Source organism: Aspergillus affinis (genome assembly GCF_023601865.1).
Source record: "Aspergillus affinis strain CMG 70 chromosome Unknown NODE_59_length_196328_cov_85_596298, whole genome shotgun sequence".
In the NCBI taxonomy this organism is placed as follows: Eukaryota; Fungi; Ascomycota; class Eurotiomycetes; order Eurotiales; family Aspergillaceae; genus Aspergillus; species Aspergillus affinis.
Window position 1 is genome coordinate 94898 of NW_026515840.1, and position 15228 is coordinate 110125.

Consider the following 15228-nt stretch of genomic DNA (forward strand, 5'->3'; position numbering starts at 1 on the left):
TACAGTAGATCTCGTAGATCATGTGCCTCCTGTCTTCACTGGCCCCAGTTAAAGTGAACTATGATGTCATTTCTAATGCTTCACGGCGCAAATAGCTAATTCGAGCGAGCAAGTAAGAGACATGTAATACATAAGAAAGGGCCGAGTTCTTTGTTTGGCAGTAATTGTGAACTTCAGTGATTGGAAAACATGCAGCAAGGGTATTATGATAACTATGTCTCTAAAAAGGGGGTGGGTTGAAATGAAGAGGGAAACAGAAACAGATCAAGAAAAAGTAAAAGCAAAAGGAGAAGGGAAGTCAAAAGGAGAGTATAGACCGTCGACCGGCGACCTATGGAACGGGTTCAAGGAAGGGAAATGAAGCAGCAAAGGCATCAAGAAAGAGGCGGGATTAACCCACTCAAGGGAAAAGAAAAGAAAAGAGATACTAGGGAAAAGATCTCCCAAGATATGAAAAACCGTCACGTCGTTGTCCACTCAAGACCACCTAGGGAGATAGATCAAGAAACCTGTAAAACGCCGAAGACGTCGCGAGTGGCGGTCTCGTCGTTCGATCCGGAGCGTGCCTGCTTGCCTTTTCGCGGGTTGATGACTACTTCGCCCCAGTGTTTGGGCACGGCGCCGGGCATGGTCGCGGAGTCTTTGCCGGATGATGAGGGGTGTTCTGATGGCGGCGAGGTGGTGATTCTCACGGGGACATCGTCTGTGGCGCCGGATTTCGATGTCGAAGGGGACGCGGGACCGTGTAGCGTTGCTTGGGGTTGGAGGTGAGGTTGAGGTTGGAGGGACCAGATGTCAATGACGTTGCTGTTTGTAGGCGTTAGTCGTTGGCTCTATTCCAACTCCTGTGATCTAAAGCGATCATCTGCGATAACAGGAGATTGCGCCGGCAGATCGAATTTCCTAGACAAGAGGGACTTACTCCGAGGTCCGTTGACATATCGCTTCTAGGGCTTCCCGTTCGCGCTTTATGTATCCGGTGTCCGGTTGAGAGACCTGGTTGGCATGATTGAGGGCTCCATATCCGTATCCGGACTGGTAGATATCATCGTCGAGGAGACGCGAGGATTCGGAAGACTAGTAGAGAAAGGGAGAAAGAGGCGAAGTTAGCCACCGCATCCCCTGGATCCCCGTCGCAAGATTCTGATCGCTGCATGGGTACTTACATCTTGACTGTCTCGTCGACTGCCGAGACACGAGGCGCAGATACCCATTTATACCGAAGCAAGTCTCGATCGCGAGATGGGAGCACAAGACATTCAAGACCGGAAGAACCCGAGGAGGGGATTCGCAGATGACGGAGTCGGTAATCGAAGGTTGGAATAAACAGCGTTGCGGATGCGACAGAAAAACAGGAAGAATATGAAAACGAGCGATGGATGCCCAGAGCAGAGCAATGGCGACGCACCAACCGGTGATGCTGGGAGAGATTGGGCGATGGAATGGAATCGATGGATGAAATGGACTGACTGATCTGATGGCTGGCGGGATGGAGAAATGCGGAAGGCAGGTTGGCCCGTGCGCCCCCGATGACATCGGAAGATCCCCTTCTCTCCCTCGCCCATCATCTGATGCTTCTTCTCGCCGCAAGGGATATTCCCGTATCACAGGATCACAATCAGATCGCCGGTCAGCTTCTCCATGCAGAAAGATCATCGTATCTGATTTGATAACCCCTGGTTACCCCATGCCATTGGGGTTCGATGACAATCTGCCCGGAGCTGTGCAATGTTGGTTGCTGGCGCTGCCATGTTGATACGCCACTCCCAAACAGAGTCGATGCAAGGGCTTGCTCTTGGCTTGATTGCGATCGCTGCATCACTGGCTTTTATCGGAGATCATATGCATACTTAGTCTCCTCATAGGCTCATACTTGTCTCCTTGACATCGGGGTACATAGGTCTAGAGTATGATATTATGGGGTCATGGAGGATGGAACTAAGGTCATGCGCTGAGTTTTGGAATGGTCTAGTGAATATGCAGCTAACAGCCTGTCGACGCCCATCTCCATGGATACTTGAGCCCTATACTCTGCGATCTTCACTTGATCCACTCCATGCAGGTGGGCGGTTGATACTGTGGGCTGTTGCTATAGAGCATTACCAGGTAATCATACCGGAGCCAGCCCACAGGCACCGCCGAAGGCTAGAACCTTCGCGCCTTTGCCGGGAACACTAAGACGAGAGTACAATTCTAGTACCCTGAGTCGACACCCGCTATCTAACACAAGGCGCAACATCCTGTCACAAAGTCTTTTTCTGACCAACTCGTTTTTTCCTTCTGATCTCCATATCACCCTGCGCAAGCCACTTGCTCGCCTCTACTAAATGGACCACATTCACATACTGCTTGAAAAGCATGAAGACTGAGGAGAGGGCAAGCAAAGCCCAGGGAACGGCACTATCGATCTTATTGGCGCTAGGATCATTGTTAGTATAATGTACACTGTACCCTAAATACCGTGTCTGGACCTTACCGAGCCATTTCCATTGCTCCAGCGCTCCACGGTGAGCTCCATGTTTGCGGTCACGTGGGCTGGGTGACACTAGGATTTTGGTCCATCAAAAGCGATGGCACCAGTGTCGGAGAGGAGAATGAGAGCAGATACAGCGCGATGCTGAACCCGACAGACAACGACAGCGAGACATACTGTGTTCGAATAATAGAGCCGCATGGCCCAGGGCCGATTCTCGTCGATCTGTTTGTGACTTTGGCGACTTCCACCCATGGCCAGGGTGGCGTACATATGAATATAATGGCTTGAATAATCCAAGCTGATCCGACTTTGATATAGGATGCTCCATCGGGGGAATGCGCTCGCGAGGAACACCAGTAAACAGGTCGTCGTGCAACGGTCGGTGATCATATCCACGTCTGCACCGAACCGGGTGGATTGGTCCAGGCGACGAGCCGCCGCTCCGTCTAGAGCATCAAGGAGGCACGATATGCTGTAGAGAAGGGAGCATGTTCGAGGATGGAGGGGCATGTAGTAGAGGGATGCCACGGCGAAGACGATACGGGTGTATCCTAGGGCATCTACTGTGAGGCAGACTATGGTGGGAAAAATAAACCGATCAGGTTGGGGACGAAGAGGAACACATTCTCCTGTCTGTCATCGGGGGAAGGCGTTGGCATCCTGGATCTTTGACCTTCCGAGGGTCTTTAGGTAGCTAGATGCAAATGGCTGTTCAGGAGGTTCACAGGCGGAGGCGATCGGACCTGGGCTTGCACAGTTAATCCTGCGGCAATGGTCGTTAATTAGCCATCTTACCTCCTGTGGCCACACTAATCTATAAAGTCGACCTGCTCCTCTAACTGCAAGTACTTGTCTTCTCACTCAGCGCTCGAATACATTCTATCTTGGATACCATCCACATCCCCTACTGTCTCCTGTAGTGGATGAATCGATGACATCGGCTCTTTCTCTCGGAATCAAATCTTCGGCATTGGAAGCACGGGCTTAGTAAATTCGATATCTTTAAGAATGTCCCGCCAGGTTGTGATCGGGCTATATGGCCCCAGAGAGAGGATCTCCCCAGTACGCAGGGTATCTGGCTCGGATCCATAATTGAGAGATGTTGGACCAAGGGTGGATTCCACAGTGCCTATGACTTGTTGAAGGAACTGGAATCTGTTTCGATCGAGACCCAACCGGTCGAGGAGGTATTTTTGCCATCCTGGCAGATGCCGGGACCTTTGACAACTACGCTGGTGGTTACACTCGGTGCAATTGCTGTTTACTCTTGGAGTAGGAGGCATAACTGAGCTATTCACTTCAGGCGGTCGAAACGCCCCAACGAAACTGTATTCTTGGGCTAGGAAAGCAGTGAGCGCGCTTTGGGCGTAGTTAGTATTACGGGAAAGTTCTTCTCAAGGTTCATACTCGTACATATCTAAATAGGACCGTGATCTCTTTCTGGCTATTGACATAAGAATGACCTTGTCATGTCGGACCAAGGTATCCCTGAATACACTCCATTATAGAGACAGATTTTCCTCGAGTAACTACAGGCTGATTTACGTTGTGAAGTTGGAGCATGGGAACGGTCTTCAGGATACAACAAAGCTTTACGATTAAGTCGAAAGATGAACAGCAGCGATGAACTGAAGGATGCACAGAAATCAATTATTTGCTCGTAAACCCCACCCATATTCAATCCAAGAGTTCTGGTTCCCTACTAGCAGTCATGATCAACGCACGGAAAGCATAAATGAAGCAGAAAAACAACGGATGCCAAGGACAGAAGAAGATTTCATAACATCAGAAAGAAACAAGGAAATTATAATGGAATAGAAAACTGAATGAGAAAATCACATTGCGATCTGGCGCGAAAGTCTAGGAATAGGTAATAACACGAAAAACATATGTGCAGTTTTAAGGGCATTAGGGAGTTGTTTTTGTGAAAAAAGGAACAGAAAGATCCACCCTCCGTCTACTCCCAAACATTAGAAAATAAATCATCAGCGCCACCAAACCCGCCAGCCGGTTTAGTCGAACTCGTCGCCGTCGTGCTCGACGACACAGGGGCTGCGCTGGCCCAGCCGCCGAAGTCCTCGTCCGCGGCCACCGTGGGGGCTGGCTTGGAGCTGGAAGCTGATGGGGATGGGGCACCCCAGCCAGCGCCGATGTCGTTAGCGGTCAGGGTATCCGGTACCTTCATCATTGAGGCCGCAGTGGTGGCTGTAGAAGGCGCAGGGGGCGCGGGATCAGGGGTGGACCAAGCGTTACCGCCGCCCCACGGGTCAATGCTTGCTGGCAGAGCGCTGGCGATAGACGCTGTGGATGCAGCCGGTGCCTGGGGCTTAGGTGGAGGCGGAGCACTGATGTTGAAAGCGGAACTCAGCTCCTGTTGCGGGGACGAGATGGGCGGGGGAGGAGACCGCGACGCCGCAGCTGCCGGAGCTGGGGGCGCAGACGACAGGCCGAACAGATCATTTGACAGAGACGATGCTGGTGGCGAGGTCGGCTTGGTGGGTGGGGGAGAAGCAAAGCCGCCGAAGCCAGAGTCAAATCCGTTGGAAGAGATCGAGGTGGTGCGAGACTGGGGCTTGGCCGGGGGGATGGTGGGAGACGTGAGGCTGTCGAACAAGCTGCCTCCACCACCGGTGGAAACGGTAGGAGATGAGACCTTGGGAGCGGCCGGAGTCGATTTGGCAAAGCTAGTCAGATTGGCAAAAGGCGAGGGCTTCTCGGCGGGCTTCGGAGGTGGAGGAGACGTGGTCGACGGGAAGCTCAATCCGCTGAATGCATCGGTGAGACCACCCATGGAAGAGGCCGACTGCGGTGGAGATGCCAGATCGCCGAACGAGGAGGTCCGCTGATGCTGCGCCGGGGCAGGCTGAGGCTTCGAGTAGAGCGACAGGATGGATTGCTTTAGATCTGGTCGAGACATGCCAGTAGGGTTAGTCGGTGTTGAGGCCGTGCTAGCCGGACGGCTGGCGGCGGCCGGCTCGGTGCTGCCGAAGAAATCCAGCCCAAGCAACGAGTCTCCCGGGCGTTGGGGCTTAGGGGCAGCCTGCGCCTGCGGCTGTTGCTGTTTCGGCGCAGCTCGGGGTGCAGGTTCGGTCGTGCTAGGGCGCACCGGAGGAGAGATGTCATCACCAAACAGATCGATGGCAGGTTGTTGTTGGCGGCGTTGGGGCGCGGGGGGTTGGCTGGAGGTAGCCACTCGTTGAGAAGCCGAGCGCTCGAGTTTCGCCTTTTCTTGAACGACCGCGAGGGGCTTCAAGATCAATCAAGTCAGTGATTTGTCCCATTGGCAAACTCGGGGTCTCGTATCACTTGCCACATCGTCATCACCGACATCCAGTGTCGCAGGGTTGGGCATTGGGCCGTCCATCACCCATCGCTTGGAATCGTACTTGGTCCGGATAAAATTCTCAATCTTACTATCCCCATATCTCTATTAGCCAAACACTTGCAACGGCCGAGGGAAGACGCGGGTGACAATTCCACTTACGCTTCCGAGGGAACATGACCGGGTGCCAGTTTCGCTTCCCAGTATCTGCCAAGAACCCATCCATCAGCACACATTCTCACCAGGATGAACAAAAAGCCAGTCTCCAGGGGGTAGCGCACTTGTTGGCCCTCGCATTGCCCCATCTCAATACACTCTGCAGTTGTTCATCGGTCCACGCATCGAGATCCACGGATTTCACCCGGCTGATATGGGTACCCATTCCCCTATGAATGCCAGAGCAGCGGATACAAATAAAGATGCCTAGGTTCCAGGAGGCCCATCGTGGATCTACCAAGGCAATTGTCAGTCTCCTTGTGCTCCGAGATCGAGTCGCCAGGGTTCGGGACCGCGGGGGGAGGGAAGTATATCAGCAGCCAGCCCACTCACGTTTATTGCGTTTGCAATCGGCACATGTCTTGTTGTACTCGAGTTTGAGCAGGTTCTTGATGGTCTGCTGGTTCTGAGCAGCCTGGGATGGCGTCGCGCGTCGAGACATCACAGCGGGCGAAAGCAATCCACTCGAGGCAGGCTGGCAGAGCAAAGGGAGGACGAGGACGGGCAGAAAGGAGGATGAAACACGAAGGCGACTCTCCGATCGATCGTCGGTCAGGTGGCGGTTGCTGGCCTGAGGCCGCCCGGTGTGGCTGCCCGATCCGGCGCCGCACAGGCACCATATATGCAGCTCTACGGCAGTATAAGTCCGGATTCCACTCAACTCCATCTTCATGATATGACACGCGCTATCTCATGCTACACTAGTTGTTTTTCCATGGTTTACGCCTTTGACTTCGGCTCGCCTCCATCCGCTTGGAACCGCAGACTAACACTATTCACGCAGTGCCTCTCATCCGTCGGTGTCTGGTACCCTTCGCCCTTGAAAACATGTCCCAAATGACCTCCACAGTTGCTGCACACAATCTCCGTCCGCTCCATGCCAAATGAACTATCGGTGTGTCTCGTCACCGCACCGGGAAGAGAATCGAAATACGCCGGCCAGCCGCAGCCGGATTTGAATTTGTGCGAGGCCTTATATAATGGCGCATCACAGCCGGCGCAGCCGTAGACACCCTCGGTGGGATAATGGGAGTCGTATTTGCCGGAGCCTGCACGTTCGGTGCCTTTTTCACGGAGAATGCGGAATTGCTCTGTGGAACGTTTGGTTCATGGTTAGAGACTGACTTAGGTCTGTTTCTCTCGCGACCACATCAACAGTGCGGGGAGAGGGGAAGAGGAAACCAACCTGGGCTGAGAACGGCGCGCCAGGAGTCGTCACTTCGCTGGTCGGGGTAAGACATTCTGTCGTTGGCACTTGAACTGAACAGGGAGCTCAAGAAGGGGATCGTTGGAGCGGCTTTCAGAACAGTTGCTCCGGGTCGAGCGAGAGGTGGAGCTATTGCGGCTCGGCGTATGACGCGGGATCGGAGGGGAATGGCGAACGTACGGAGAGAAGAATACAATGTCTGGAAACGCATCAGGAGATGAGTATGGAAAATGGATGAAAGAGGAGGAGAGACCGAACGCTGAGGTGATTCTCGATTGAAGATTCTCGATTCGAGATATACTTGAGAACTCCACTCCGAGTCGCCTCTGGCCGAGCCCCACATGACGTGTGAAAATGATTCAATCGGATTATTCATTGGTCACGTTTTGCAGTCACATCAATAAGGTAGATCAGCTCTGTATGGATCTAGTATCTACCGAACAGTAACTATACTTCATGACAACATCTCCTAGATACTCCCTCCACTAGATTTTGAAAATATACACATGCACATGGGTATCTCCTTAAATAAAAACGACAAATCTCAACGACGTCGCACCTTTCCAGTAACCGTCAAAACACCCTCCCCAACCGCCACCTTCCAGCCCTCACAAGCCAACATCTTACCCACAGCCGGACCCAGACGAGAGGTTCCGTCGTGGCTGTGACGCCCGACTCCGGTGACGATGCGATATCCCCCACGGATGGAATCGTTGCCTCCCCGGACATACTTGGCATCCCCGAGGGAATCCCACCAGTCTGCGACTCGATCGCTGGCAATGCGAACGGCATCCTGTACCGAGACTCCGTGTAGATCCAGCATGTTGGACGTCGACTGCGAGTCCACCAAGGCGTCGGCAGCCTCTGCAGCGTTGCGCTTGGCCTGCTCCAAGTGATCTCGTCCCACGGAGGAATAGTAGGCAGCCGCACCGCCGAAGTGTCGATCAGACTTGCCTCGTTTGTACGCCATTGAGGCTTTAGAGAGGGCCTCGGCACCGGCTGCGAAGTGAGCTCCAGCGGTGCTCCGTACGGTTGTGTAGTCTCGAGCGATCCGCGCTGCAGCTTTCCGCTGTGATGGTGTTTCTTCGTCGTCCATGTCAAGTGGCAGTGGCGCCGCGGTAATCTTAATCAACTCAGATACGGACGGAGTGGTCGGTCCGGTTAACATCGCGTCTGCCAATTCACTGGCGGCCGAGGTTGAGCTCCTTGTAATTATGAGAAGACCGGCAAATGTTGCTGGTGGAATAGAGGGAAACTCCTGCATCAGCTCGGCCACCTGGGCCATCCTGACTGGGTCTTGATCGATATCTTCCTCCTTTGCCGGAGCAGACGCGCTAGCGAGAGACCGAATGGTGGATGACAGTGAAGCTCCATTGGCATGATAAGTAGACGTGACTGTTTCTTTCTTTAGAATAGGAGAGGTGCGCGAATGAATGAAGTCAACATCTTTCTGGGCAGAATCCCATTTGTTGATGGGGCGAGGCGACTCCAACTCTTCCGAATCAAAAGCAGACACTTCTTGGCTCCTGGCGGGTTTGTTTTTGCCCTTGCGCTTGCGACCCTTTTTACGCGAGATGTCGGCATCGAAGCCGTCCTGGAAGCCGTCGATTCCTTTCGGGATCGCAACCTTGGCGTCGGGCTCGTTCGAGGGTTGCTCGTCAAAAAAGACAAGATTAAGCAGAACGTCCATCGACCGATCTACATCTCCACTCGACTTTTGCAAGGTATGCTGTATGCTGTAATAGTCCGCTGAGGGGAACATTTCTGTCAAGTACGTAATCTTATCTTCTTGGGTCGCCCCGGAAAGACGAAGAGAGCCATCGGCAGCCACTGTATACGACACACGCTCGGAGAGCCCAGATTGGTCTTTCCTATGATTCTTGTTCTGATCATTGATACTGGATGAGGAAAATTCGGAGACCAGGCTGGTCAGATCTGTTTCGCGCGACGGTACGGTGCCGTTTTGCGACACGCTGCGCTCCGACGGGATGCCGTCCGCATCGAGGCCTTCCACCGATCCTAAGCCGCTCGTACCGGAAGGGTCGAAGGGAAGTCCTTCCTGTTCCCATGCGGACAATTTCAGTGTATCTAGGGTGTTTCGAAGGTCTTGGATCTGAGTCGCGTCTGTGAGGTCATAGTCACAGACGATGGCGGTAAATAGTGCTGCGTCGAGAGGTGGGCAATAGGATTCTTCCAATTCCTAAAATCCCAAGAGCAATTAACCACCGAGTTGTATAGCAAACAATACCAGCAAATATCTACGTGGGGCTTTCTAACGCGAGCGACATAGGATGCGAAAAGGGCCAAGGACTTACTCTAAATAAGCTGTCACTTTTGTCATCCATCTTCGAAGTCGCTAATGATACGTCGGGGGTGTATTCGGGGGTTCCTGGGCATGCCTCTATGTGTTTCCAAACAACAACTGGACTTCGGGCAAGGAGGAAAATCCCTGCGCAAAGAATCTGACTGGGTTGTGGGAGAGACGAGAAGCGCAAAGTGGGAATTCTGGAGCGGGGGAGAGAGTCAAAACGACACCACTCGGGGATGACATAATCGGTTGGATGACTCGTGCTTTCCACGTCATGTGTCTTGGGCCTTTTGGTCTTTTGGCTGTGCGATGTATAAACACACCGCTCTACCACCAATACTCGGTGTCAAGGCTCTCCATCTGAGTCATATCTTTGGACAAGATGGTGAATGACTAGTATCATACGGGAATTGTTCGTTTCCGTCCTTTTGCAACTCACCAAATAACATTCTCATAACGATAGCAACATATTTCTGGTGATTTATTCCGCCAGTATCTAGGGGACATAAAATGTCTTGGAACTGATAATGGCATGGATTCCACAATAATCGGAAACAAAGAACAGGAAAAAGAAAGAATAATTGAAGGAATCAAAGAAAAACCTAACACAAGCGACAAATAAAAAGGTTCGAAACATCAAACTCAGGCTGAGGCTTCTTGTTCCTCGTCAGCTCCAACCTCCGGCTCGGGTGCATCGTCAGGTGTCTCTGGCACATCCTGGCCACCTCTAATGCCCACGAGTCCATCCGTCACGGAATCTTCAGTGGTATCTGGCAAACCGGTGGGTTGGCCGAACGACTGTCCACCAAATCCTGAGAACGTGCCTGTCGCAGCATTGTTGTAGGGACTCGGGGCCCCATTGGTCGTGGCGTTCTCATCGGTCTCGTTGTCGTTGCCAGGCGGCCACGGAAAGTCCGGGAAACCTCCATTGCCTGGAAATCCTGGGAGAAGACCAGAAGTGTCCTGGGCCTCGTCGGTTTCTTCTTGTCCCTGAGTGGCACCATTCTCTCCCCCTTGGCTTGGGGGAGTGGTAAAGCCCGTGGGACCTGCAGACCCGGTTTGCTGACCGAAGCCTGAAAAGCCACCAGCTCCAAAGAAACCTCCATCCGGGGAATCTGTGACGCTCTGGGAGGGGTTCTCACTTTCTCCCTCTTGGTTTGTAGGGTTAGAGAAACCAGACTCTGATCCTTGGCCAAATTCTCCCTGACCTAACCCGCTCTGACCGAATCCGCCCTGACCAAATCCTCCTTGACCGAACCCTCCTTGGTTGGAGGAGTCAGAGAAACCCGGATAATCAGATTCCTGGCCGAAGCCAGAAAACCCGGTGCTTGGTGAAGGACCTTCACCTTCTCCTTGGCTTGGGAAGCCTCCACTAGGGAAACCACTTCCGGGGAGGCTACTGGAAGCTGGTGCTTCCGTACCTTGAGGGGTATCTTTGCCTACGGCTTGGCCAGGAGGGGCAGAGGTTTCCGGGACAACATCGTCTTCCCCTTGGTTGGGGATGTTAGCTTCCCTGGCACTTACTTGAGCTCCATCATCTGCGGGAAGGTTGGTAGAGACCGGGGGCTCGGCGGCTTGAGAAGCATCTGCACCCTGTCCCTGGCCCTGAGCGTTAGAGAAGCCCGGGAAACCTGAGCCCTGGCCGAAGCCTGAGAAGCCACCGCCTCCGGAGAAGCCTCCACTGGGGAAACCACCAGCACCACCGAAGGGGTTACTGAAGGCTGAGGCATCTTGGCTCGGAGTGTTGGAGAACCCCGGAAAACCTCCGCCGCCGAAGCCACCACCTCCTTGGAAAACCCCACTAGGGAAGTTTCCACCGCCAAAAGGGCTATTAGAGGCTGGGGCTTCGGTAGTTTGGGGAGACTTCTGGTTCTTTCCCTGGCTTGATGAACTAGGAAAGCCTGAGAAGCCGCCTCCGCCGAAGCCTTCGCCGAAGCCTCCGCCGAAACCTCCGCCTGTAGGAAGGTTACCGGATTCCGGGGGCTCGGCATTTTGAGAAGTGCCCTCACTCTCTGCTCCTTGGGTTGGGGAGGTGGGGAAACCAAAGCCACCGAAGGACGAGCCCTGCCCCTGTCCGGCACCGGGGAAGCCCCCACCGCCAGTGAAGCTTCCACCTCCTGGGAAGCCTCCGAAACCTGAGCTCTGAGCGCCCTGGGTTTGACCACCGAACTGGCCTCCGCCGAACCCGGGGAATGAGAATCCACTCATGGGGTTTGGGGCCGCGTTTTCTGCCGTAGCAGAGGAGTTGGGGTCTGCGACATCCTGACGCTTAGATGCCTGCGTCGTTCTGGTTGGGTTCTCGTTTTGGTTATTACCGAAAGGGAGGGCAAGGGCCGAAGTGCAAAGCCCTAAGATGACTGTCGACGTTTGGGGCTTCATGGTGAAGAAAGTGCCCAGGGGTCAAGGAGATGTTCGAAAGAAGGGGGTTATCGACGATCCAAAATGTGGGCAAGTCCGTGATCATATATATCATTCTCTGTCTTGATAACCTGAACAGACCGCATCTGTAAGGACGCAGCAGAATTTCGGGTCCGAATGTCCTACTCCGGAGGAGGAAACGGTACCTTCCAAGTCCGGGGTGAAACGAAAACGGGCATGGGTCCTGGATGGGCTGCGATCTAGACAGATTGGCCGAATTTGTCTATCTGTCTGTCTGTCTTCGTCCATGTCTTCGTGCTTTCGCCATCCTTCATCCTCTTCCCAATCCTAAGAATGACTAGATATAAGACCTCATCCAAGGAAAAATTGACCGAATGCAAAATCCAGGATTCCTCAAACCTTGATAGAGCTGTGACTCTATCGACGTTAGAAACTCCATATCTTCAAACCTCATGTTTCCCTTGTACCGTACCAAGAGAGGGAAAAAGGCCCTCGCACAACAGTCAGTGGTGAGTAGCAGACATGTGAAACGGCGGGCGCAACCGAGATGGTTCCTGAGAAGATCAGCAAGCTCTCTGGCAGACGTTGACGACCTGTGCTACCTCCTTTGTGTCATCCTCTTAAGACTGAGTTGACCACCCACGGTTACCAGTGGGTATGAGACTTTCATTCCCTTATCGAAACTACCTTACCACACATTCACCTACTTGGAGCAATACCACCACCTTTCTCAGGAGTCTTATCGACTGAGGGTGGGACTGCACCCTGAGAGGACATTTCCATGTGCTAGCCCACCCTCCTTTCTCTCCGTCCGCAAACAGCCAGCTGCCCATGGATACAACCACACAATTCTCCGATTCCGTCTACCCACCATTACTACTCACCTTCTCTCTCCTCCACTTAAACAAGCTGGCAAGGTCCGCTCGGGAAAATATCCCGGGTTTTCGTCTGGTGGAAATCCACCCTGCCTAGATCTCTTCGTGCAGAAGGTAGGAAGTAGGTAGGTCTTCACATGCAGAGGGCAGCAGCTGCACCTAGATTGATCTCGTCATCTCTTGGCAAGAATGTGGGCCTTCCTTAGGTAGATAGATGGGTAGTTAGTTGGCCCTGGTGTTCGTGGTAATGTGGGAGGTAGCCGCGCGGGCTCAACCTTCTGTACCCGTACCCAACTACATTGCAACGCTACTTTATGTTGTTAGGTTTTTCTCCCGCTGGAGAATCATATCATCAGGGTTGTATTTTGCATCAATGAGATTATCCAATCTGAACAGATGCTGAGGATTGTCGTGGTAGCACTCGGCTCTTGAGAGTAACGGAAACGGAAAGCCGCATTCCTGACTGACGATCTGTGGCGCACCAGAAGACCAAGCAATGGTTCCAGAGCAATTGCCGTGCCCTACTGTTGGAGAAATCAAGGGGGGGGAAAAAGAAAGCCTTGAACTTTGAAACTTGATCTCAATTCTCCGACATCCCTGTACTAGTACTACGTCTTTTGAAGGACTGGGAACAACAAGGTGGCGATTGACTTAGATATACCCAAGAAATAACAGTAATACAAAACCACGACGTTTATTTGATCCTCTGTTAATTTGCACGTTCAAATCCGGTATTACAAATGGAATCGAGGGTCTTTTCTCAAGGTGTTTATTACCCCCCGAGGCATTTCACATTCATCTCTCGTCCCCAATCAACCTCTACTATACCGTATGCGTATGCATGATAACCATGTCTATGTAAGGTGCATGTCAATCATACCTGATAATCGGAACCACTGCGCAGATATATGTCGTTGCATTGACTATACTCTCGGGAAGCTAATATAGCGGTCCGGTTCAATATCCAGGCCTTGCCTCCAACGGAGCGGTGAGAGAAGCACTTCCAGTCCGGCACAGTAATTTCTATTTGATGCTGTGTCTATCGCAGTCATCAGGATAATAGGTGGGTAGCGAGAAGGCGAAGCGTAAGGGAGAAAGCAAAGTATCTGGGAAGTAAACGCTAAGTAGCTGTCTACCGTGTTGCGCGTTTTTGTTCAACATGCTGGCGACTCCGGACCATCGTTACGCACGCTGTCGTAAGCACGACAATGGTCTATTTATGGGGCATCGTGAAGTGTACAACTGGTCTGGAGATGCTGTTATAATTAGATTAAACAATGGTCATTCAGCGTCGACCACCTAGAACGTGACGCTATAACGTGGCAGGTGCGAGATGAAGAAGGCCTCAGGCGCATCGAACTCCCATGGAATTCTACGTGTCAGTAGGGAGGAACAATGTTGGAATCCGACGGGAATACAGCGTACAGTTGCAGAGCGCAGTGCTTTGTCGCCTCCTACCAGCTAATAATAGCTTCGGCATCACAAGTTCGAATCACGCCTGGACTACCCTGCACGCCATGGTTCTTGCTGTTGCCATTGAGTCACGCAACTACCTATTAGCCAGATTCGGGAGAATATAAAGGCAAAATCTCAATAGTTCGTGCAGACCGGCAGTTCGGGATGTGATATGTCGACTCTGGAAGCGGCTGGGGATGATATGTATACCGCTCGGCGTGCGAATCAGAAGTTTATTGGCAAGCCAAAAATCCCTAATGTGCAGCGCATAAACAAGCCTTGTCCGAAGGCAAACTCAGAGCTCAACTCCGATTAACGAGATAGGCAAGAAAAGAAAAGGGCAATCGGAGGCGAGTCCACGTTATCGGTCGTACGCAACCCTCTCCCTTCCAATGCGCCAAGTATTGCTCAACGGACTGGATTGCGGAGTCGTCGTAATTCGTTCGATTTCGGTGTTCTTCGAAGTCGCAATTGAATGCACTGTGTATTTCTGATAGCACGATAATGAAAATCTGAGATTTTTTAGGCAGCAAACATGTTGTCGTGTTAAGATTGTTCAATCGCCGACACTAGTTGGCCATTATGTAGCCTCTAATGTATGCAGGTTCGTAGCTAGCTTTATCAGACTTTCAGTTGATCCCCACCGATGTGTCAACGATCGTCAATTAATTGTCGAGCCGACAAAATTTATACACACGTCGGTTTTAGGCAGCTCCTCGGTTTCGCCATCAACAAGGGTCAGCCCGAGGAACAGGTACCCCGTGCAGTAGGGATTAGAGGAAAAGAAAGGAAGAAAGAAGCACAAAGGCCAAAAGAAAATAGCATCCCCTGTTGGATAATACGTCATGATCGTAACTAAACGTATGCCAAAGGGCAACCCTTGAGAAGGAAGATGCCTCCTGCACGCACGGGCAGAGCCCCGTCGTGCTGGACACGGACTGCCTTAACGTTACCCTAGATTTCCCAGAACCAGTCAGGCGAGGTCAGTTT

General features: G+C 52.4%; 3 protein-coding genes across 3 annotated transcripts; all 3 read right to left on the reverse strand.

The window, feature by feature from the left end:
* Positions 1 to 500: 500 nt before the first annotated feature.
* On the reverse strand, positions 501 to 2986 carry KD926_008695 (uncharacterized protein; the record flags this gene model as incomplete). The annotated part of the gene is made up of 6 exons (XM_053101445.1): positions 501 to 807; positions 923 to 1077; positions 2117 to 2174; positions 2347 to 2418; positions 2461 to 2512; positions 2578 to 2986. The coding sequence occupies 6 exons, from the start codon at positions 2984 to 2986 to the stop codon at positions 501 to 503; spliced, it is 1053 nt and encodes a 350-aa protein (XP_052954985.1).
* Positions 2987 to 4433: 1447 nt separating this feature from the next.
* KD926_008696 (Smr domain protein) lies at positions 4434 to 9566 on the reverse strand (the record flags this gene model as incomplete). The annotated part of the gene is made up of 8 exons (XM_053101446.1): positions 4434 to 5723; positions 5805 to 5889; positions 5961 to 6114; positions 6348 to 6681; positions 6786 to 7105; positions 7201 to 7420; positions 7781 to 9421; positions 9537 to 9566. The coding sequence occupies 8 exons, from the start codon at positions 9564 to 9566 to the stop codon at positions 4434 to 4436; spliced, it is 4074 nt and encodes a 1357-aa protein (XP_052954986.1).
* Positions 9567 to 10171: 605 nt separating this feature from the next.
* KD926_008697 (uncharacterized protein) lies at positions 10172 to 11908 on the reverse strand (the record flags this gene model as incomplete). The annotated part of the gene is made up of 1 exon (XM_053101448.1): positions 10172 to 11908. The coding sequence occupies one exon, from the start codon at positions 11906 to 11908 to the stop codon at positions 10172 to 10174; it is 1737 nt and encodes a 578-aa protein (XP_052954987.1).
* Between the last annotated feature and the right edge of the window lie 3320 nt (positions 11909 to 15228).